At 53.6% G+C, this 22,541-nt stretch overlaps 1 protein-coding gene across 3 annotated transcripts; it reads right to left on the bottom strand.

Annotated features, from left to right (window-relative positions):
• Positions 1 to 13,828: 13,828 nt before the first annotated feature.
• Positions 13,829 to 22,367, bottom strand: MDH2 (malate dehydrogenase 2). 3 transcript variants are annotated; one of them, XM_075719573.1, is made up of 9 exons: positions 22,299 to 22,367; positions 20,393 to 20,561; positions 19,557 to 19,640; positions 18,441 to 18,550; positions 17,792 to 17,917; positions 17,037 to 17,114; positions 15,732 to 15,831; positions 15,136 to 15,287; positions 13,829 to 14,144 (listed from the first exon to the last, which is right to left on the bottom strand). In XM_075719573.1, the coding sequence occupies exons 1-9, from the start codon at positions 22,365 to 22,367 to the stop codon at positions 14,013 to 14,015; spliced, it is 1,020 nt and encodes a 339-aa protein (XP_075575688.1). In that variant the 3' UTR covers positions 13,829 to 14,012. The 3 variants fall into 3 exon arrangements, with proteins under 3 accessions (XP_075575688.1, XP_075575690.1, XP_075575689.1); XM_075719575.1 differs by lacking the exon at positions 22,299 to 22,367 and adding an exon at positions 21,724 to 21,748; XM_075719574.1 differs by lacking the exon at positions 17,792 to 17,917.
• Positions 22,368 to 22,541: the final 174 nt, after the last annotated feature.

Below are 22,541 nucleotides of genomic sequence, written 5' to 3'. Positions count from 1 at the left end.
CCTTGGGGCTTGGGGAGGTCAAAACAGCTTTTCAGCTTGCAGGCACTTTCTGCTGCCTGGATTAGAGCTTTTGGAAATGTTCAGAGCTGCCCCATCCCCATCCTCCATCCTTATCCTCCATCCCCATCTTCATTTTCATCGCCATCCTCCATCTCCATCCTTCATATGCATCCCCATTCTCCATCTCCATCCTCCATCCTCATCCCTATTCTCCATCCTCATCCCCATCCTCCACCTTCATCCTCCTCCTCATTCACATCCTCCATCCTCCATCTCCATCCTCATCCCCAACCTCCTTATCATCCCCATTCCCATCCTGCTCATCATCCCCATTGCCAATCTCCATCCTCCATCTCCACCCCCCCCATCCCCACCCCCATCCTCCTCATCGTCCCCATTCCCATCCTGCTCATCGTCCCCATTCCCAATCTCCACCCTCCATCTCCACTCCGCCCCTTCCATCCCCATCCCCATCCCACGCTTTGCCCCAAGCACAGGGACCAGCCGGGCACGCTGGGTCTCTCCCTCCCTTCCCAGCTGTGCTGAATTGCACCCAGGGTGCAGAGGACCCGGGCACCGGTGTTGCCAGGCTGATGGAGGCCAGGACAGACAGAAGGACAGACACACCACGCTGCGCCCCCGACACACAACCGGGACAGGCCCCACCAGCTCAGGGTGCAAGAACCAGCCTTGCCAGCCTGCTGGGCTTTGGCGCTGCCAGTTACCAGCCAAGCTTTGAACCGAGCTCCCTCCCTGCAGGCTGGGACCCCCGGGCACCTGGGGGGGTGGCCCTCGGATGCGGCTGTCCCCGTGTCCCAGCCCTGGGGCTGTCCAGCCTGGGCTTTGAAGGGAAGCTCAGGGGTTCAGGAGCTGCAGCCCAAAGGGAAATGAGCAAAAAAAAAAGTGTTATTTCACCAAACTGCTTTTGCCCTTTTATTTTCCAGCCCAGAAACAACCCCCCTCCCAGCTGACTCTGCTCAAATCCCCCCATGGGCACTTCTCGGGTCCCCGGCCATGCCCACAGCACCCCGGGCACAGGGCTGTGCTGGAGGCAGCTGCCCGTCACTCTTGCCCACTGCCGCCGCAGGGCCCTGCCGCGCCGTAATGCAGATGAAGCCGCTTTCCAGGCAGGAGCGGGGATGACAGCAGGGGGCCGGTGGTGCCTGGATGCTCTCCCAGCATCTCCCCCTCCACAGGAAAAGGCAGCAGCGGTGCCTCGGCATCCTCCCCCTGCCGCCTCAGTGCTAATTAAAGCCGCCTCCGGCCAGTGCTCAATTAATTCTCACCACATCCAGTTGCACCAGCGAGGGCAACGGTGAGCGCCCATGTGCCGGGGATGCGGGCATGGGATGCAGGCGGTGAGCCCAGGATGGCGGCTCCCTGGACCACTGGTGCAACGAGCGTGCCAGAGCTCAGTCCCAAGCCAGTCAAGGCGGGAACCCTCCAGCCCCACCAGAGAGGGTGAGAGGGGTGGCCCCCTGTCGTTCCCCTGCCCCCTGGGATCTCATCAGGGCACACCGCCACCTACCAAAATCATAACCCTGTCCCCAAGGTGTTTACAGCCCAGTCCCAGGCTGCTCCCTGCCTGTGCTGTGGGGATAGCTGGGAGAGGGGCTTTTTTTTCACTATACAAAAAATGCCAGAACATCACGGCAAGGCAGCCGGCTTCCTCTAAAGACCTGGCCAGAATTACAAGGAGGAAAAGTCTGGGGTTGCTGCCGTTAATTGGGCTGACCTTCTCCAGAGCTGCCTTTCACCAGCCCCCGAGTGCCAAAAACCATGAGTCAGACCTCCAAGAAGGAGAAAAAAAAGGCAAAATTGGCTTTAAAAGTGTAGCTGGTCTGGGACTCATTAGCGCTGCCTCCCAGCCCCGAGCCGGCAGGGACCCTGCCTGCAGGAAGGGGCAGCAGGAAGGGGTTGGTTACACCTGTCCCAGCCCCTCCATCCATATTTTCCCTACCCCAAGCCTAGAGCATCCTTTGCTCTAGCTGCCTGACCAAAATTTGACACTTCACAGACTTTAAAGCAATTAATAAAGAATATATGGATGCTGGCTGGGGGGGGTCATGAGCTGGGTGAGGGCTCACTGCTGCTTGCATACCTACGTCTGTGCATATATATATATATTTTTTTTTTAAATAGATGAGGAGGCTGGTGGAGAAGCTAAACAGTTGCTAAGCAACCAGGCTCCTTCCCAGCTTGGGGATGTAGGGATCGGGGAGCCAGGGGTGGGGACAGGTCCCCCCTGCCAGACGAGCACTGCTCAAGGGTGCGGGCAGCAGAGATCCATCGGCTCCCCTGGGAGATGCTCCGAAGAAAAGGGCCCTATGGAGGGTGAGGAGCCGGGCTTTGCTCCTGTCTCCAAAACACCGTGGCTGAAGCCCCCCCAGCCTGAACCCCTTGGGCTGCCAGGAGAGGCCGAGCAAGCCCCGTTCCCAGCTCCGGCTGGAGGAGAGCTGATGGGAAGGGGGTCACACCATGATGGGGACCATCCCCAGGGGACCCTGGGACCCCTGCAGTGATCCCATTCCTGAGCCAGGGATGAGGGAAAGGAGGAGAAACACATCCAAGTACGGCAGCAAACCTCCCCATGCCGAGTGGAGAGGCAGCAGGTCCAGGCAATGGGTATCTCTACAGGACCCCCCCAAGCCCGCACACCCCTGGCCACACTCTCCCCAACCCCCTGGGGCCACCATGGCCACCAGCTGCTCCTTGGTGGTGGCCAACAGATGTGCAGGCAGCCCCAGCAGGCAGGGCTTGGGCGCTCGCTGCCCCACCAGACCTTTGCCAACCCGGAGGTGCTTAAATAACGGCATCTCTGGGTGAGGATGGGGAGGGGGGAACAGCCAACCCCCGCGTTTTGCGTCCTTGGGGCCACTTACGTTGCTGGGCAAGGAGTCAGGAGGAGGCACAGGCAACTCTGTGGCCCACTTCTCAGGTGGGGGCATTAATAATAATAAAAGCAATTTTTGAGCACATGGAGGATCGGGGGGGATGACTGTCACAACGGGGTCACCTTCCCTGATGGGGACACAATCCCGCTGGAACGACCCCCGGGGCTGAGCGCTGCAGGTACAGGGGGGGCATGGCTGGCGCAGGGGGAGCGTCCAGCTGGGGATCCCCCCCCCAGCTGGCTGGGCGGTTGTGTAACGGGAGGAGCTATTCCGGGGTTTGAGCACATTATATAAGCCACGGGCCACCTGGCTGGGGAAAATGGGAGCTGGGAGACAGGGAGAAGGAGGAAAAGCTTTTGGGATCAGGGACCCCCGCAGCCGGAAGGCCCCCAGCAGCTGGGACTAAACCCATGGGGTGACCTGCACCCCGCAGACACCCCCCTACCCAGAGACATGGGATGGGCGCCCTCTGCTCCCCCCTCCAGCAGCCCCCAGGACCCACTGCCACGCATCCACCCGCAGCTGGATCCAGCCCCCGGGACAGGAGACCCTTTGCCTGGGGGCAAAGCACCATTTCCTTGGCACCAGGGATGAAACCATCCAAGAGCCCTGTGTGCCTCTACCTGCCTGGCAAAGCCCCGGCTCGCCATCCCCAGCTGCAACCAAGGACCAAAGGCTCCCCTAAAAGCTGCCCAACTTCTGGGTCCCAAAGCCCCCGTCTCTCCCTGCATGTGTTGCCGGGATGAGTCCCTGGGGCAGGGGGAAGTAGGCAGAATGCAGGGTGGCATCATGTGATGCCGTGCTGGCAGAGGGGGACGGAGCGAGGATGTTGTGTGTTTGGACACAAGCACCACGCGCTCCTGTCCCCAAAATCCCCCCTGTTGGGGTGTCCCTGTGTTCCTACCAAAGATAAACCTACATGCCAGGGCAGGGAGACCAGCCAGGGCATGAGCACCTGCACTCCATGAGATAGTCCTCAGCATTTGCCACCAACCCAAGACTCCCCCAAACTCTGTCAGCCCCCAGGTGACCCCCCTGCAGCAGCAGGAGCTGGCAACCATGAAACACCCACAGTCTGAAATCTCTGCTCCAGAGGGGATGAATGAACCCATGTCCCCTGAAAGCCGCCTGCTCCCCCTGAGCTGTGGCCCGACCCCTCACCACCAGCCCCCCTGCATGGCACAGCCTGGCCATCCCTAGGAACAAACCTCCCAAATCTGGGAAGGAGAAGCACAAAATGCTCTCGAAAGAGAAGCCAGCAAACCGCCGCTCAGGCTCCCCCGGCTGCCAAGCCTTGCCCCTCTCCTACCCCCGCGCAACACCCGCAGGGTTTGAAATCTCACCAGCCAAACTCGCAGGCACAGAGCCCCCCTCCCCACCATGGTCCGGGGTCGGCGCAGCAGAGAGAGGGGCTTCAGGGCCGTTATCTCGGCCTCGTCTCCCACCCCACACCCCACAAGGCGCCAGCATCTGCTGGGGGCACATCACCGTCCTGTCCGTCCCAGCCCCATGGTGGGAGCCGAAAAGGGGTGGCTCGCTGCCCCCATCCCGGCCTGCCTCCCTACAGCACGGGGGAGAGGGATATGGTGTGCCCCCCTGCACCAGCGAGCACCCGACACGTCCATGTCCCCAGAGGGACCCCCTGCACCCCGAAAAGCATCTCACCGCCGGGCTCCTCACCCCATCTGCACCCCCAGGAGCACCAAACCCAGGGGATGCCCCCACCACCCATCACCCCGGCCCCAACCGCCCCCAGCACCCATGAAGCGCTGCACCCCTTGCTGAGCCCCGCCATCCGCATCCCTTTAGGGACCCCAATTCCTTGCCCCCTGAGGAGCCACGTAACCCCCCGTCCCCATCCCTTTGGGGTTCCCAGCCCCCCTTTCCCGCAGAGAGCATCACAGCCCCCCCCGGCCCGTCCCCCCTGTCCCTCGGGGGACCCCAGCCCCCTGCACCTCTCGGCCCCGCCACCCGTGTCCAGGGGGGTCCCACTGCCCCCCCCCAAAGACCCTCCCCCCCACCCCGGGTCCTGCCCGCCCCCTCCGCACCCCGCCCGCCGCCGGCCCGCCAGCCAGGCCCGGGCCCGGCCGCGCCGCGCCTCACCTCGCCCCGCCGCCCCGCCGGGCCCGGCCCGGCCCGGAGCCGCTGCCGCCGGCCGCTGCCTCCGCCGCCCCGCTGGGCCCGGCCCCGCTCGGCCCCGCTCGGCCCCGCTCGGCCCGGCCCGGCCCGGCCCCTCCCGGCGCGGCTCCCGGCGCGGCCCCTCCTGAAGTGCTGGACAGCTCCGCGGCGCAGAGCCGCCCGCCGCGCCGCGCGCCGCCGCCACCCACAGCGCCGCCTGCCGGGCGGAGGGCGCGCCCGCACCCGCGGAGCCGCCCGCACCCCCCAGCGCCCCCCCCGCCCCGCTTCCACAGAGCCCCCCGCACCCCCCCGCGTCCCCCCCCCCGCTAGCACAGAGCCCCCCGCCCCCCGCGTCCCCCCCGCGGCCACCTACACCCCCCGTCTTATCATACAGCCCTCCGCCCCCCAGCCCACAGCAGCGCGTAACTCTCCCCAGTGCCCCCGCCCCTTCCTCCCCACACCTCCACATCCACCTGCACCCCAAATCCCCCCAACAGCCCAACCCCCGGTCCCCAAAGTTCACCTTGGCATACAGCGCCAAACACCAACCACCGAGGCCCCTGTCCCGGCCAAGCTGCTCACACCTGGGGGATGCAATTGCCAGAAAATCCCCCATCCTGTACCCCATCCCATCCTGTACCCCACCCTGTATCCCATCCCATCCAGTATCCCATCCTGTACCCCACCCTATATCCCATCCCATTCTGTACCCCATCCCGTACCACACCCCATATCCCATCCCATCCTATATCCCACCCTGTATCCCATCCTGTACCCCACCCTGTATCCCATCCCATCCTGTACCCCACCCTGTATCCCATCCCATCCAGTATCCCATCCTGTACCCCACCCTATATCCCATCCCATTCTGTACCCCATCCCGTACCACACCCCATATCCCATCCCATCCTATATCCCACCCTGTATCCCATTCCATTCTGTACCCCACCCTATATCCCATCCCATTCTGTACCCCATCCTGTACCACACCCCATATCCCATCCCATCCTATATCCCACCCTGTATCCCATCCTGTACTCCACCCTGTATCCCATCCCATTCTGTACCCCACCCTATATCCCATCCCATCCTGTACCCCACCCTGTATCCCATCCCATATCCCACCCTGTATCCCATCCCAACACATAGCCCATCCTATCCTATGTCCCGTCCCATCCCATCCCATATCCCATCCTGCACCTTACTTCCTCGCCACAACCCCCACCTCGCCCCCAGTGCCAGCCCAGCCCTGCCCACCCCTTCCCCATTCCCAGCAGATTTACCAGCGCTGCCTGGGACCACCTGGGGCACGCCCATCCCGATGGGTGCGGGGGGATTCGGGCTGGCCGGGGGGACTGGGGTGATGCGGGACGTGCCAGGTGCCCACCGGGGCTATTGCCCAGCACTGCGGCACAGGTGCTGAGTTGGTGTTAACAAGCCCATAATTCTCATTTCCTCTGGCAATGCCGAGCACTCGCCCTCCTTGTGGGCCGGGAGCCAGGGAATCTGGGAGGGAAACTCCCAGTATAACCAGTGCCACCAGTTCTGGTCCCAGTTAGCCTGGTGCTGAGCAGCAGCCAGAGGAGGAGAGCTCGAGCGGGATGCAGCTGGGGGGCAGGTGACTGTGAAAAGAGAAGGTGCATTGAAAAATCCCCAAAAGGACCAAAAAGAGAGAAAACCCCAGAAGCAGCACTGAACCAGCCCCACGACGCTCGGGGCCACCCTCAGCCACCCCACGCCAAGCCGTGCTGTCCTCGCAGGGGACGGGTTACCCAAAGCACCCCGCAGCCAGCCGCGACGGTCATGGCGAGGGATGGGCTACCCAAACCACCCTGAAACCACCCCAGCTGCTCTGCCAGGGTCCCAGCCAGGGACACCAGCACACAGCTGGGGACGCCTGGTCCCCCCAGTGTCCCCACACCCCCTGCCTCAGTTTCCCCTGCAGTGTACAGGCAGTGCACCCGCTGTGGCTACAGCTCCCTCCTTAATTTGGCTGCTCGTTTCCAAGCAGAGAGCTAACAAAGGTACCCGGGTGTCACTCCACGGTGGCTTTGGCCTTGGAGGGGGGATTTGGGGAGGGAGCTGCAGCAGGGATGGGGAGCCAGAGCTGGTGTCTAAGGGGGGGGCTTTTGGGGGCAGCCCAGGCTGGAGAGACCTGCCCGAGTGGCAATATCCCTGCAGCGGGTGGAAGCTGGGCGATGCTTTACTCCCTGAGATGCTCTGGGGAGGATCAGACCAGGCACTAAACCACTCCCAGCAGAATTCATCAGCGTTGGCCCAAAATTGCTCATCACGGCCAGAGCTGCCGTCCCTCACCTTCCTCCCCATCCCCATGCACAGGGATGGGGGTCCCTGTGGGTCGAGGTGGCAGCAGGCTGCAGGGATGGATCCAGCCAGGGGAGGATGGTGCCCAGCTGCAAACAGGGTGGAGAGCACGAGCAGCCTCTTTCCGTGAGGATTAAGCACCCATTTGGGGTTGTTCCCTACCAGCTGCTCTGCAAAACCCATGTCCCACATTCATTATCTCTCGCCCTTTCTTGTAGTTAAACTCAGCAGCGTGACAAGGCCAGACTAAAACTCCCCATCTGCTGCATGAGGAGGGGCTGGACCAGGCTCCCCTAAACACAGGGGGGGGGTGGGTTTGGGGTACAGCTCACCCCAGAATGCCCAGAGCCCCAGCACCTCCCCAGCATCACCACCCCTGAACCAAGCAGCCTGCCCGGAGGGGAGCGAGGGGGAGCAGGCAGGTGGAAGCCATGTGTGGATCAAAGCCACGGGTGGGAGCCCAGCCGAGGGCGGGGGGGTTCTGCAGCCGCAGCAGTGTTGGGCGAGCAGGGACACCCACCAGCAGCCAGTGTCCTGGGGACACGGAGACTCCCCGGATTGCTGCTCCATGCCAGCGCCAGCCATGCACCGCCTGCAGCCCCCCGTGGGGCACAAGATGCCTGCAGCTGCCCGTGGGGCACGAGATGCCTGCATCCTCCCGTGGCAGGGCTGCCCAAGCGCGCACGCACATGCACACGTATGCACACGCTCAAGCAGACGCCACACACTGCTCCCCCCCAGCTCCAGGGCAGCCTGCCCCTGCCTAAAACAGCCGCAGGAGCTGGCTGCCTCCCCTTCCTCCTGCCTTTGTCCCTGTCCCCTCCTCCTGGGGCAAGAGCAGATGCCACCTCCTAAGAGAAGCCTCCTGCATGGTCGGGGCCTCTCCCGGTTTGATGCTGGAGGGAGAAAACAGCCCATGATGGGGAAAATCCAGCATCCCCAGGGCGAGCCCATGCCCTCGCACCACCATAATCTTCCCAACACCCACAGTGTCTGCAGCACTGAATAATGCATCAGGCCCTGGGAAACAAAGAGGATGGGGGGATGTGGTCAGGCCCCCCCGCAGCAGCAAAAGCAGCACGGGGAGACCCTGGCATGGGGGGACAGCAGCCCCACGGGGCTCCCCAGGCTTGACTGGGCACTCCTGGGAGCCAGAGCTTTGCAGCGGGGCCACATCGGACTTTGGGCAATAGCCTGGGAGAAGAACAGTGATGGGAGATCTGGTACAGCCCAGCCCAGGGCACAGAATCCTGGCCAGAGGGCTGGCACTGGCAGTGAACACAGCCAAAACCATGCCTGGAACAGGATGGAGAAAGGCAATAGCCATCCGGGTGAGAAAAATGGAGAAAAGCAGCAAGAAAAGGCTGACAGCTGGGGGGTGCAGCCGGGAGAGCGGCGTGAAGGGATGATCTGGTGGAGAACAAAAGGGGAGAGATGGAAGGACCGGGAGAAGGGACGGTAATTGCAAGCAAACAGGCAGAGGCAGCCACAGCTGGGGGAGAATAAAAAAATAATCACTTGAAAGAAACTGAGGATTTGGGAAGGAGGGGAGGGGAAAAAAAAAAAGCAATAAATAATTAAAGGAGATCAAACGAGACAGGCAGCAGAACAGGCCTAATTGCAAGGATTCATGGTGAGGTTCGACATCTCCACCAGCGCCTCCTGATGCAGAAGAAAGGGCGGCCGGGAGCGGCTCTGCCGCACAGGGAGCGTGCTGTTGGCACGGCACAAGCAGTAGCCCCTGATCAAAGCCCAGCGCTGGCTTTCTTAATGCTCAGCAACCCCGCCTGAGCCAGCGAGGGAACGGGGAGGAAGGAAATGCCAGCAAACGGGGGGAGCAAAGCAAAGGCGTGCAGGGGAAGGGGCTGGGGGCACCATTATCCTGTAAGACCCCGGGATGTGATGGGGACCGGGCAGCCAAACGGCTCCATGTGCGCCCGGGGTGACCTTGGGACATTCGATCATGGCCCAGCAGCTGGAGGCTCCCATTGATTTGGGCTTGACCCTGTGGCCATGGGGCCCCGCTTGGTGCTGGGGTGGGTTTGCTGGGTCTTCTCCTGCTGCCCCAGGGCTCCTTAAGCTTCCTAGCCCTCGGCAGGGATTTTTCTTCCCTGTGGATTTGTCCAGCCACTCTTTGAAATCCTGGGAAACGTTTTGCATCCACACCGTGCCACGGCAAGGAGACCCCCCATGTCCTGGCAGCCACCTCCCTTGGCTCATTCAGGAGCTGCTGCTTGCTGCTTTCCTTTGGCACCTCCTGACTCAGAGGAGAAACAAATACAGGAGGAAAAAATGAGCCACCAGACCCCTTCCAGCCTGAAAGGACCTCCAAGCAGTCATTCATCACTGGAGCCAGCCTGTGCTTTTACAAACCCAAAGGGCAGCCCTCCCAGAGCATCACCCAATGTGAGAGAAGCAGAGACCCGCTGCTGGCCACAAGCCCCCCGCTGCATCTTTCCCCATAACCAGCTCCCACAACCTCCTCCGTGACACCATCTGATCTGTCCCAGGGTCCCCAAGGACCCCCGCAGGCAGCAGGTGCCAGGGACGGGCAGAGCAGCGGCAGAGCTCAGCTTGAGCGCACTAACCTCTCCTAACAGGCAATCAAATCCCTGCCCTGGCAGGAGTCCCTGCATATTAATTGCACTGCGTTATCCAGCCATCTGTTCCCGCAGCCAGGAAAAGAGCAGTCCCTTTGGTATCCTTTATTAACAGGTTTCCCTGTAAATGCAAACAAACCCTCCCGTCTCGGCGCCGCGCTCCAGATCTGCTTTGAGGCACCCGGGAGGGAAGCAAGAGCTCCCGGGCATTTCAGTAAATCAAGAGCAGCAAATGCAAAGGTGGTGATTTAATGCTGCCTGTGGCCAGGCGGGAGAGCCAGGGGAGCGGGGGGGAGAGGAGAGGCCTCTGCAAAGCCAAAACCATGATCAGATGGTTTCTGATGCTCCTGCTCACATTAAAGCCTCTCGCCATTGCCTTGCAAGGGAAGGGGGAAGCAGGGGAGATCCCAACCCACCTTGGGGTGCATTTCGCCCTCTCCTTTCCCTATCCCCCCACCATCTCCCTGGGCAGAGGATGCTCTGCATGAAGCACAGAGCCCAGCCCGGGCTGCTTCACTGCAGGGAGGTTTTACAGCCCTACCAGGGTCGACCCTGCCCATAAACAGTGCCTGGTGCACGGGGGGGGGGCTCTGCACAGCCACACGTGTCAGGATGCCGGAGGTGGCTCTGCCGGCCAGCGAGGAACTCGCTACACCTGCCGAGCAAAGCATGAAGCCTCCGAAAGGGGATCAGCCACACAAAGCCTGCAGTGAACCGCCAGCCCCAGTAAACTGAGGCTGAGCAGCAGTGACCAGGGGACATCAACATCTTTGCAAGGTACCTCCAGCCCCTCTGGTTTTGCTCCTTTCCCAGAGCTGGGAAGGCAGCCAGCTTTGGCAAGGCAGAAGCTGCACCCAACTGTCTTCCTGTTGTTGTTTCCCCTGCTTCCCCTAAATATCACCGAAATGCCAGCAAACCCCAGGCTCAGCTGCGGGGGTACCAGCCCTACCCAAAGGCAAAGCTGCTGCTGCCATCTCCCAGCTCCCGCCGCCCAGAGACCTCCCGGGGTGAGATGGGGTCAGGGGTGGCAGGTCTGTACCCCCACCCCGACGCACTGGCCCTTAAACAGAGCCAGGAAGGGAAAACAGTTTTCCCAGCAATGAGGGACACAGGGCTGCCAGCCTCCACCCTGCTCCTGCAGTCATCCCACCTGAAGTCCCCCCTGGGACACTGGGGTTGATCAGGATGAAAGATTCAAGCCATGACATTCACCATTTGCTTTACTCCTTGTTCTATTCTCTCCTGCACTTTATCATGTTGCCCCAGCAGCATGGAGTGGCAGGTGGGATCAAGTGACCTGACATCTGGCCATCTGGAGTATCTTTATTTATTACTCTTAATACGCATTTCCTCTGTATCTTGACATCTGGGCTCCAGCGTGGAGCTGGGCTGCCTGAGGAGGCAGCAGCTCCATGCACATAAATGATGCTGCAATTGAAGATGTCAGATGCTTAAAGACCATCAAGACAAAAGTCTGCTCAGTAAACAGGATGAAACACAAGAGCTCTGAGCAGTGCAGGTTTTTCACTTCCTCCAGACCTGGTCACTCACCTCCACAGGAGGTAAAAACCAAAGGCTGCCGGCACCAGAGCTAGTGCCGTGACTCAGCAAGGCGGCCACGCCGCAGCAGCTTACAGGACAGAGGACAAAGGTTATATGTCTTAGAGACAGCACTAGGAAACAACTTCCAGGGCAAGGCATCAACTATCTAGGTACACCCAGCTAATTCCTAGCTTTCTCCCTAGGAGGGGTATGCCCTGGTTCTTTCCCTCCTCTGAGGAATCTGTTCAGAGATAAGGGGTAGGATGTCCCACACTTACCTCTGCAAACCATCTTCAGTCTTTATAGCAATTAAGTTATCCACCACGGCAGTGTTCGTCCAGGGGGACAGCACTTTTGACTAAGTGGAGAACACCTACACAAGTTTATTTCTCACCTTCATCCAATGTCCTCCTGGTCTCTGCCTTCACTGCAGAAAGCCACACGAAGGGTGTCTCATTTCCCTTCCCAAAAGGAGAGCAGATTTCCATGCACAGGGAACAGCTGGAACTCCAAGCATGAGGCATGGTGGGGGGGGGGGGCATGGAAACAAACCCAAAAACTAAACAGTGCAGAAAGGGAACTGACAGTGTTATCATTAAGGGGATTTGAAGGAGACCCTGAATAATCTGAGTCAGCAGGTCCTGGGAAATAATCCTCTTCCACCTCAGCTCCACTTACCCATCCTGTCCCCAAGTCCCTACTGGTATAAGCGAAGCTTTCTGCTTGCCCATGCAAATTCCCCCAGACTTCGCTGGATTTGGACTGCTGACACAAGAAAAAGATAGAATAACCTAAGCCACACTATGAACCTCAAGTTCTAAAAATCTCCAACCCTCAGAAATCTGCTTTATCTGCCGTATTTAAAATAGCAGGGCTAGAACAAGTGTATGTTATTTCCCTCCTGGTTGCAAGGCAAGGCCTTCCCTGCCTTTAGCTCAGCGGCTTCATGTCATAGCTCCCCATGACCACCCGGGCACCCACACGGGGGGTGCAGACCACTAGCTCTGGCAGATGGATACGCACCCTGTTTTTAAATAACCTGTGCTGCCTGTTTCTGGGTACAAAATTGCTGACAGGCCTGCAAGACCCCTACCTACTTCCAGCAACCTGCTTCATTGCAGTCTGCCACGCGCTTTCCGTTTATTGTTTTGAACGTGATATCCAAGCTGCATTTACTAGGCCTGGCCAGTTACTCCTCCTCTCAGTGTCCTCCAGTTCCGACATCCTCCCCTGCCCCGCTCCAACACGATCTTTAATTCTTTAATCTTTAATTCTATTAATACCACCTAATAATGACTTTGTTCCAAGTCTGCTGAGTAATGACTGCCAACGCTTCATTACTATTTCTGTAAAGAAATAATACATTGAATTTCTGCAGAGAGGAGTGACAAGAACCGTGCTTACTGTCCTCTCTCTGCCTACATGTTCCACAGGGTAGGGAAAGAGCCAAGCACCTTATTCTCAAGGCATCTTCAGTGTCACAGCTGTGTGATCCAGCTCAGAATGAACTAGATTAAAATAAAAATAGCTCAGAAGAGAGTTAGAATACAAGCAGTGAGGGAAAACAGCCAGTGACCAAACAGCACCTACTACCTTTAGGTCTCTTCCTTAAGAGAAGCTTCTACACTAGGTTCTCTCGCTCAAACCAACACTCCCCTTGATTCCTCCAGAGATGCTGGGATTTGGCATTTCCTTCATCTAATCAAAATAAAGTCTGTTCAACTTAGAATTCAACCTACGTGGATTAAAGCAATTCAAAGCAATAGGGTAAGCAGCCCACAGAGCACGGAGGAAGAGCGAATTAATAGCTTCCTTCATTAAAGCTTACCTTCAAAGAAGTCGGCAACAGAACTCATCATCACCATTTCCTTGCAGACATTTATTTTTATATTCACAAGAAGATGAATGTAAAAGAAATTTATGTAGATGCTAAAGCAAGGCTTTTTTTTCCTAACTAGAAAGAAGCCATTCTCAGCATTTTCTTACAGCAGGACTGACGTTTCAACCACTGTGCTCTTTTACTAACGCTTTTAAAATCAAATTACATAAGAGATTAAGGCAACACAAGGTAACAAACAGAGGTAATGCCACCTCCTGAAAAAAACTTCTTGGATCACCTCACTCACTTATCCCTTTCGCAAGCCTCTTCACCCCATCTTGATCTCATTTGATCATGCCTGATTTCCCAGCTGCTGTGCCAAATAAGGAGCCCAAGCCAAAACCCAAGCAGCAGCAGAGTCGAGAGTAATCGGTTCACCCACTTCAAGAGACTATTTCATCACTACAGAAACTGATAACCTTTCAGAGACCTACAGCTTCTACCTTCAAAAGACAAGCACATCAGGACAATTCCAGGTGGTACACTGAAAAAATGAAGCCGTTTTATTGATGATTAGACTCTGCACTGGCAACAATCATTAAGCTAATACAGACAAACTTCAATCAAAGCATGAGCTTTGAATCAGAAGTTGTAAAGTGACATGATGCCTTAATAAATTAAGGAAGTTGTTAATTCCTCTCCGCCATCAACTCTTCACTTGAAGTTCTTCGCAAACTCCTCTCCTTTCTTAATAGAAGCCTTCAGCTCAGACATGGCCTCAGCAACCATCTTCTCTTCAAAGGGGGAGATCTTGCCAATACCTAGGTTCTTCTCAATTCCATTTTTCTGAGGGAAAGAGGATTTAAGGATTAACCATTCATTGAATGACCTAGAGAGTAACTTAACAGCTCTGATTAAGTATTATCCAGCTGAGATGGAGACCCAGCATGGGACCTCTGTCATCTCTAGTCTGCCAACCCTGGCAAGGCTCGGAAGCCTCACAGCCTTCACAAACTTCTCATTCACCATTCACAAGCATGAAACTTGAAGCTAGCCCATCAGCCCCTTCAAGAGGAGACTGATACCAACTGCTCCTTCCATGACTCTTCCTATCTTCAAACCCACCGTTTGGCAAGAGAATTTCCCTCCTCTGGTGTGTGCCCTTCGCTTGCCACTGGCTTGCAATCTGAACTGCTTCAGAGTTGCACTCCTAGGTTTTCAAGACCTCATGCCTACACCCAAACCCTTCCCCCTTAATACCCCTCTACTTCCATTCCCTCACCAGCTAGCACCTAAGACAGCATACACCATCCTTTGCATCCCAGCAGCCATGACAGGACTGCAGCATCCTCGTTTTTCACTCCACCCACAGGGTAAGGGTGACAAAAGGAACACTTCTTTCAGAGTTCAGTAGAGGTCCTGAAAGCAATCTATTAATCCTAATCCATGCTTTAGTTCCCCGTGTGCCTCAATTTCTGAGGGAACTGCTTGTAGCAGATGAAGCTGAGGAGACAGGATTGCTGACTCTGGTTAATCATATGAAAGCCCTTCATAAACAGGCACTGACTTGAGGCAAGTGTGACCTGTTAAGACAAGTCTGAATCTCTGGTTTCTCAGCAACCCGCAGTCTAAGAGCAGATAAAAGCAGCAGCATCCCCATCAAGCATGAGGTATGTGCCTAAGTACAATACCCAAATATTCAAGAACTCTTAAAGGTACGCTCAGCTGTTAACTTCAGCAATACCTAGCATTAGACTAAATTGAAATCACTGAGCAAAAAACCGCAAGACTAAATCAGTAGCTGCTGTTCATAAGCTTCATCATTTAAAGTACATACTCCCAGTAGCAGAGGTGTAGAGAAGTACGGGCTCTCCGTCTCTTCTGATCGAACAAAGGCACATTCAATAACCCCTTCCTTTCCATTCATTGCATCCACCAGAGAGAACACAAATCGAGCACCAGCATAGGCCATAGACAAGGTGGCAGATCCTGTAAAAGTTAAATCACTTTTAGAACAGATCACATTGAAATTTGACACTTTCTTTAGCATCAAAGGCTTCCATACTGATATATTTACAAAGCTGAAGTGTCACTGACTTCAAGCTCACAGCCAGTTGGACAAAGCAGCAGCTTTTGGCCAGCTACATGCTATTTAGTTGACCAGATTTATAGGAAGAAACAGCTTGATTTGACAGAGAAGATTGTTTTTAAAGCCACACATGGTGTGGGATCAGTTAATGTTTAGTCTTATCTACACACAGAGCTGCTTCTCATACCACAGCTCAAGCAGTCACTGACATGGCAGAGCAGCTAGATTTGTAGTCAGCCATTCATAATTCTGCACCGCAGTTGTAAATAAGATTAAACTGAAGAGAACTGCATACATTCAGCTGGCCAACAAGAATTACTTGGAAGCCATAGTCAAGAACCAACCTGCTCCTGCTTTAGCTTTGACAACTTCAGTGCCAGCTTCTTGAATTCTCCCTGTAAGCTTTTCCAGCTGATCCTGAGGAAAGTCCACTTTTGGTGTGCACTAGATTGGAAAAAAGAAGTTACTATCACATACCAGGACCCCTCCAGATTCAGCATAAGGCCAGCCACACAATGCTTTTTGTACCATTACAGTTGTTACCAACAGTTCTCAACCGGGAAAATCAGTTACCCAGCTCACACATCGTGTGACACTGACCAGCTGGAAGCATTCACCAGGGCTGCTGGTTATTGCATGGACGGTAACAGGAACCTAGCCATGCCTACCTTGCTCAAGGACAAACCGCAGCTTGACAGCAAAACCAGGGCTTGCCATGGTTACTCGCTACTGTGTGGTCCTTTGCACTAGATGGATGCCCTCCAAGCATTTAATGGGCCTTAGAAATTTCAAAAAGCCACCTTGTAAATACTTGTGTCACTGTGGCATTATGGAAGCCAAGAGTCTTATGAAGGATCCGGTCTGCCAGCAGTATTTAGGAAGTTACTGAACTTTCAGATACAGCTATGCAACTACGTTAAAGCACAGCTGCTGCTGTCCCAATTGACTGTCTAACGAAAGCACCCTCTCAGCATTCAGCTGCTCCAAAGCCCCTGCTCTTATTCCCTAAGAACATCCTTCTGTGAAGGATACTTTATTCCCCACTCAGAGCAAAGCTTTTTCCCCTTTCTTGCACATTGCTCCTTGGCCATATCCTAGCCATCTCCTCATGAAGCTGCAGCCTGCCTTAGAACTGCATTTCATTCTGGCTTAGGTGCACAAAGGGAGCCTCTCCCTGACTACCAGTCGTTACTGAAGCAGGCCTCCCCACACAACTTGAGCTATGCCTCCTCATTTCAACGCTGCATGTTGAAGTGGTGTTTCTAGTCCACCACAGCAAAATCAATTTCATTTTCCTGCTGAAGCAAGGTACTCGTATCATGAAATACCTGTCACAAAAAATAAAAACCAAAACAAATAGCGCCAAGACATCTGAACACCCACATCACACCTCAGTTCTTATGCCCAAGCTCCTTTAGAGGAGAAAGGCTGGAACTATTTAAACCACACAGAGCTTAGAGGTAGCTCATTGCCTTCCAGTATCTTGTACCTCATCTCAGAATGAAAGCAGCCATAAGAGCAGGGAAGACCGTCTCTGCTGTATTTTAGCACCTTACATGCCATCACAAAGGCACTTTACATCAACTGTAATGTCTTGACGAGGAATACCACATAGTGCAATGCCACACATGGCAGTTGCTATGACTTACCTGAGAGATCAGAGGGATGATAGTCTTCCCAGCATGGCCACCAATAACCGGAACATTTACTCGAGCTGGATCTAAGCCCTAAGAGAAACATGAAACGTTCCAGCTTCTGAAAAGCATATGGGCAAGAAAAACATTTAAAAACACCATGCTTCATTTTCTGGCCTGAGTATTTGGACACATCTATAACCCAGTGCTACGCAGGGCAGGGGTTGCAGAGGCAGCTATACTCCAGGGACAAAGCCAGATCCACAGAGTTGAACTCCAGGTTACTCTGGTAACTTCAGACAGTTACAGGATATTATTAATACAAGTTCAGATAAACAGTAGCACAAGTACGAACTCCACCAGGGCTATTAAGAGCAGTAACCTGTTACACGTCCTGATACTTTGCAGAATATCCTATAAACACGCAGCACGGATAGTTTGACTTGCAAATACATACGACAATTCAACCCTCTCCTCCGGTTGCACTAGCAGGGTTGAAAATGCCAACAGAATTAAGGCGAACACATTGCTCGCTCATAGGGGACAGCTGTGAAAAGGAAAGGTCAAAGTCTCTTGAACCACATTTTGCAAGAAACCCTACCCCCAGGCTCCTCTAGAAAATGAAAACAAGGAATCATTGCCTTTGCCTCTAGCTTCACAGAAACCTGAGCTCCTTTGGTTCTCCGCAGTGATTTTAAAGGCATTTTTGACAGAACTGATGACCAAAGCAGGCAGCATCCTTCCCCCCAGCTTCTGTTACTACAACCTACCTTTAGTTCAGCCACAAAAGTATTCGCTCTGACAATGTCCAATGTTGTAACGCCAAAGATTCTGTTGGGATTATACACACCATGCTTCTTGAAGACTTCTGAAGTTATTGGGATGGTTGAATTTACCTATAAGCAACAACAGGCAAGCATTCATAAAACCAGCATAATAATGAAGCCAATGCATAAACTGAACAGGCCAGTAAACAACCTGAAGTACACTTCCAACTTGAAGTCAACTGTAACCAATTACTTTAACTCCTAAACTGAAGAGCAATTTACAGTCAGGCTGGAATAAAAATCATCCATTTTAAATACCCATTAAGACCACAAATTTGTTCTTTCACATTACAAAGGCTCGTCCCTTAGTGAGCTAAGACTTCTATTCCAGCTAATACACCAGCATGTATTATAACCACAGTCATACAGACGTTGAGATATGAAGCATTTTTATATGCAAGTTATCTCTGACTTAAATATCGTCCAAGAAAAATGGGTTAGTAGAATCAGGCTTTTAGTTCTTTTCTGCAAACACCCTGCAGACCTTAAAGATACTGGTCAAAACTAATAGGAACTCAGATTACTCTAGTATTCTCAGTCTGGATTTTTTTCTTCCCCCTCTACATTTTCAAGGTCTCCAGAAAATGCTTACCGGGTTAGAAATAATACAGATCATGGCTTCTGGACAGTGCTTTGCACAGGCAGTTGTCAAAGTAGCAACAATGCTAGCATTGGTGTTGAACAGGTCATCACGAGTCATACCTAAAATGCATCCAGTACAATATTTTAAGTTACCCATAGTCTACTCATTAATGGGGAAGCAACCCAATCAAAAAACACTATTTTGCTCCGGACAGAGACATGCCAGCTTCTGATTTTGTGTATCAAGAGAAAACTCTCCAGCTGCAGTAATGAATTGGCTCCAAAGGTAACTCCTCTCGCTAATAAAAGATTACTGCCCTTTCAGATAGATCAGCCATTTTCAGGAACAACCAGCCCAGCTGTCAATTGTCAGAACGTATTTCACATAGTCAGCTTGAAGTACGGTGTGACCACACTGACCCACACCAGCATATCAGCAGTGCTCAGCGCAACTGCTCCTAAGATGAATTCTCCTCCCACTCTGCGGTCACCTCCACAGCTACAGTTTGAATGCCAACTGCTCTGTGCAAAATATTGCTAGTTGCCTAAATGCCACCTCTCATTTCTGTTGCAGCAACTACTTTAACCATGAAAAATGAAGAATTAGGAAGAGCTAGGCATTAAAGTGTAGAATTCTGTTACATTCCCAACAGGATACTGAAAAACAGAGTAGAAATAGAGCAGGTCGGAGACATTCTTGGAAGGCTTAACAGCATTCATTCAGAGATACCCTGAGAAGTTATCATACAAATAATGCAGAACAAATGGATTATTTCTATTCTGCTGAGAAATGAAACAAAGAACCATTGTTTTTTTACTAGAGCATTGTTCTGGGCAAGAAGCACTAAGGGAGATTCAGGATCGCTTGCATGAAAAGTCTTTGCACCTCACCCCTACACAGGAATTCCAGAAATCAATTCTGCCCATTTTACAAGGGACAATCTAAGACAGAGGCTAAATGAGTTGCCTAATACTACAACAAGCTCTAAGGTCAGTGTCATTAACAGACCACTTGTATCCCAAGCCAACACCACCATAAAGCACCAGATACGGCTCTAGTTGAGTAACAGTATTGCAGAGATACACTTCAATGAAGCCCTGGGGCTTTTAAATAAAGAGAACATACCTGGTTTTCTAGGGACTCCCGCAGGAATAACTACAACATTACAGCCCTTCAGACATTCTGGCAACTGCTCAGGTCCCAGGAAGCCTGAAATGGAAGACATTCAGGCATTATGTTTTTGTCAGTTATTAAATATCTGACACTTTGAAGGACAAAATTACGCCCAGAGGCACCCAACTCCTTTTTTAATTTAGCCTTCAATTCAGACTTATGCTGAAAAGCAAAGAAATACAATTATGGATGGATCCTATTTGATGTTTTATCCTTGTTTCAAAACTCACAGAATGAGAGCGGTGGGAATCTCACATTCATCTGTTTCAAAAACCCTCAGTTCCTCCTGCTATGTGTATTTACTGTCAAAGACCCCTAGCCTGGCACTACAGTCAGCACCCCCAAAGAATTGCAGATAGGCACATTCAGGTAAAATGTAACCTCTCGGTGATCTTCAGATAAAATGAATATCAGCAGATTAAGTTTTGATTTCATTAGAACTGGACAGCTGTCCCTTCAGAAAAGCACACAATTCTATGATTCATGGAGACACCCAGGGAGTGTTAAGTCTATTTGTAGTGAAACTTTTAAATTCAACGCTCAGGCTTTTTTCCGAGATGATTTTACTGAATATTTCCTGCCAGATATTACGAATTCCCCTTCAACAGTGCAACCACAGACCATTCTCATATCCATACATATCAATCTAATCAGCTAAACCTTAATTAGTCATGCACTGCTTGAGAAAAAGCTACTTAAATTGGTATTAGGCTCCAGGATCATGTGAAGATTCCCTCATGTGAGAGGACCCCTTCAGAAAACAGGTCGTTTCCAGCAGCTCGCAGTACCTTTAACATTCGCTCTTGTCTCGATGTGGCTGAGGTCAGCTGCAACACCTGGAGTGTGAGCAATATCATAAAGGCTGAGCCTGCTCACCAGCGGGCTGTTCTTCAGAAGAAGGGAGAGAGGCTGGCCAATGCCTCCTGAGGCCCCCAGCACTGCTACCTTGGCATTGTTCTGAGGAAAAAAGACGACAAACACATTGAAGAGATGAATCAGTAGTTACTGCAGCAGTGACCTTGGGGATTTCACCACACTTTCTTTACTTTTAGTTCTATTTCTCAATTTTTTTATCAAGTGCTATGCAAACTTGATTGCCTAAGCCCACAGAAAGCGATCATCACGACAGCCTCCCAAAGATCCTTGAGGTCTACTGGTAGGACAAGTTAGAGGAAAATGTTCTTTTGCAATCTGAACCTCAAAAGGGAAGCAAGGGTAGGCAAAGAAACCAAAAGGATGACTTAGAGCAAAATCTATTATGCAGTTTTTCTAGTTTTCATTGCCACTATCAAAAAATATGCCTTCCCACTTGGCAAATCAATACATTTAATGGACTACAGTAAATGTAATAAACATTGTACCTATGTGAAAATGTATACACCTGAAATTCAAAACAGTACCTGCAGCTGCCTCAAGATCAACACCTGAGAACATTAAGTGACTATAATTTCCAGCTCTGACCAAGTGTGGTTGGGAAGCAAGTAAAATCAACTCTGCTTTGTTGCTCTGGAGAACCAATTTTACTCTAACGTGCTCACTGGAAGAAAGTTATTTCTCTTGAAAATGCCTGTGCTCCTGTTTGTAGAAAAAGTGTCGCTAGATGAGCGGAAAGCTACTTTAAAAGACCAGAACAATCTTAAAATGCAAGACTCTGCCAAAGCGATGGCGAACCAGAGGCTGCTGCAAAGATGTAACATGTTACTACAACTACCGCCAATCGGGACGTTCTCTATCACACTGTCCGACCACATAAAGCCATAATAGCTCCAAGTCCCTGCATGAACAGCTTAATTATTATGCTACGACAAGAAATAATCTACCCATAATCTCGATGAGCCTAACCTCTGCTCAATTTTCTTGCTACTGCAACAAACGTAATTTAGCATAAAACTCTCCAAGGGGAAGCAAAGTCTGGCATCAGTCACTGCTATGCCCCACATTTATGACTAAGCTGATACCATGAGGTCGAAGTCTCATTACTAATAAACATAATTCCTATCAAAACAATTACACAAACCTTTCTTGTGAAGCATATGTTTATAGCTACGATAATCGTTCTGTCATATGCTACTGGAAACTATTTACTTTAGAAGACAGAGAACGGTCTCTATCTACCTACCGCATAGCAGCAGTCCTCTCCTGGTATCGAGAGTCACGCACAATGGATTTCAGCATATTAAGGATTACTGTTAAACCCCCAACTGCCAGCTTTAATTCTTCATACGTTCTGAAAGCAGGGGCATATTTTCAGGAGAGGAAGTAAGCAGCCAGCAAACTTGCCTATCATCCATGACATACCGTCAGAAAGAGAGGTTCGCCTAGAACGAACAGGCTTGGCCCAGCAAGCTTACACCGCCCCGGAGAGCGGCAGGAGCTCCTCGGCCGGGAGCCGCAGAGCGAGGCCCCGCGGCGCGGGTGTTTTACCGGGCGCGGACACGGCACCGTCCCCAGCCCCCCCAGAACCGAAGACCCCCACGGGCTGCGCTCCTCACCTCCCCCACAGCACTCCACGCCCTCCCCCACCGACCGAGGCGGGGACACCCGGCGGCCCCGGCCGCTCCCCGCCGCACGCAGAGGGGCCGGAGACGGCGGGCGGCCCGGCTGACCCCGCACGGAGAAGGGCCTCTGGGCTCGACCCCTGCGCCGCCCCCGCCGCCGAGGCGGGCCAGCGGGCAGGCCGGCGGCGGGGCGTACCTGGGCGGTGGTGGCGAGGCCCCGGCGGAGGGCGGCGGCGGCGGCGGGCCGGGCGAGGCGGGACAGCATGGCGCGGCGGCTCCGGTGACTCCAACGACCTCCACGGCGCGGCGCCTGCGCAGGACCGCCCGCCCGCCCTTCTCGCGAGACTTCCCCCCTCCCCGCAGGGCCGGGGAAGCCTCGCGAGATCTGGAAGTGACGTCACCCCGGTGCCCGCGGGCCTGCCCCCCCCGCCCTCCCTAG

The sequence above is a fragment of the Pelecanus crispus genome, chromosome 12 (assembly GCF_030463565.1).
Source record: "Pelecanus crispus isolate bPelCri1 chromosome 12, bPelCri1.pri, whole genome shotgun sequence".
NCBI classification, from domain to species: Eukaryota; Metazoa; Chordata; class Aves; order Pelecaniformes; family Pelecanidae; genus Pelecanus; species Pelecanus crispus.
Note: the sequence above shows the minus strand (reverse complement) of the source record. Positions and strands in the feature narration are given on the sequence as shown.

Excerpts from the sequence above, each read along its gene's own strand:
- MDH2 (XM_075719573.1), bottom strand. The coding sequence starts at position 22,367 with ATGCTGTCCCGCCTCGCCCGGCCCGCCGCCGCCGCCGCCCTCCGCCGG. Across the intron at positions 18,551-19,556 it reads GGGAGTCCCTAGAAAACCAG|GTATGACTCGTGATGACCTG; the intron begins GTATGTTCTCTT and ends GATGCATTTTAG. Across the intron at positions 14,145-15,135 it reads CTACACCTCTGCTACTGGGA|AAAAATGGAATTGAGAAGAA; the intron begins GTATGTACTTTA and ends TCTTTCCCTCAG.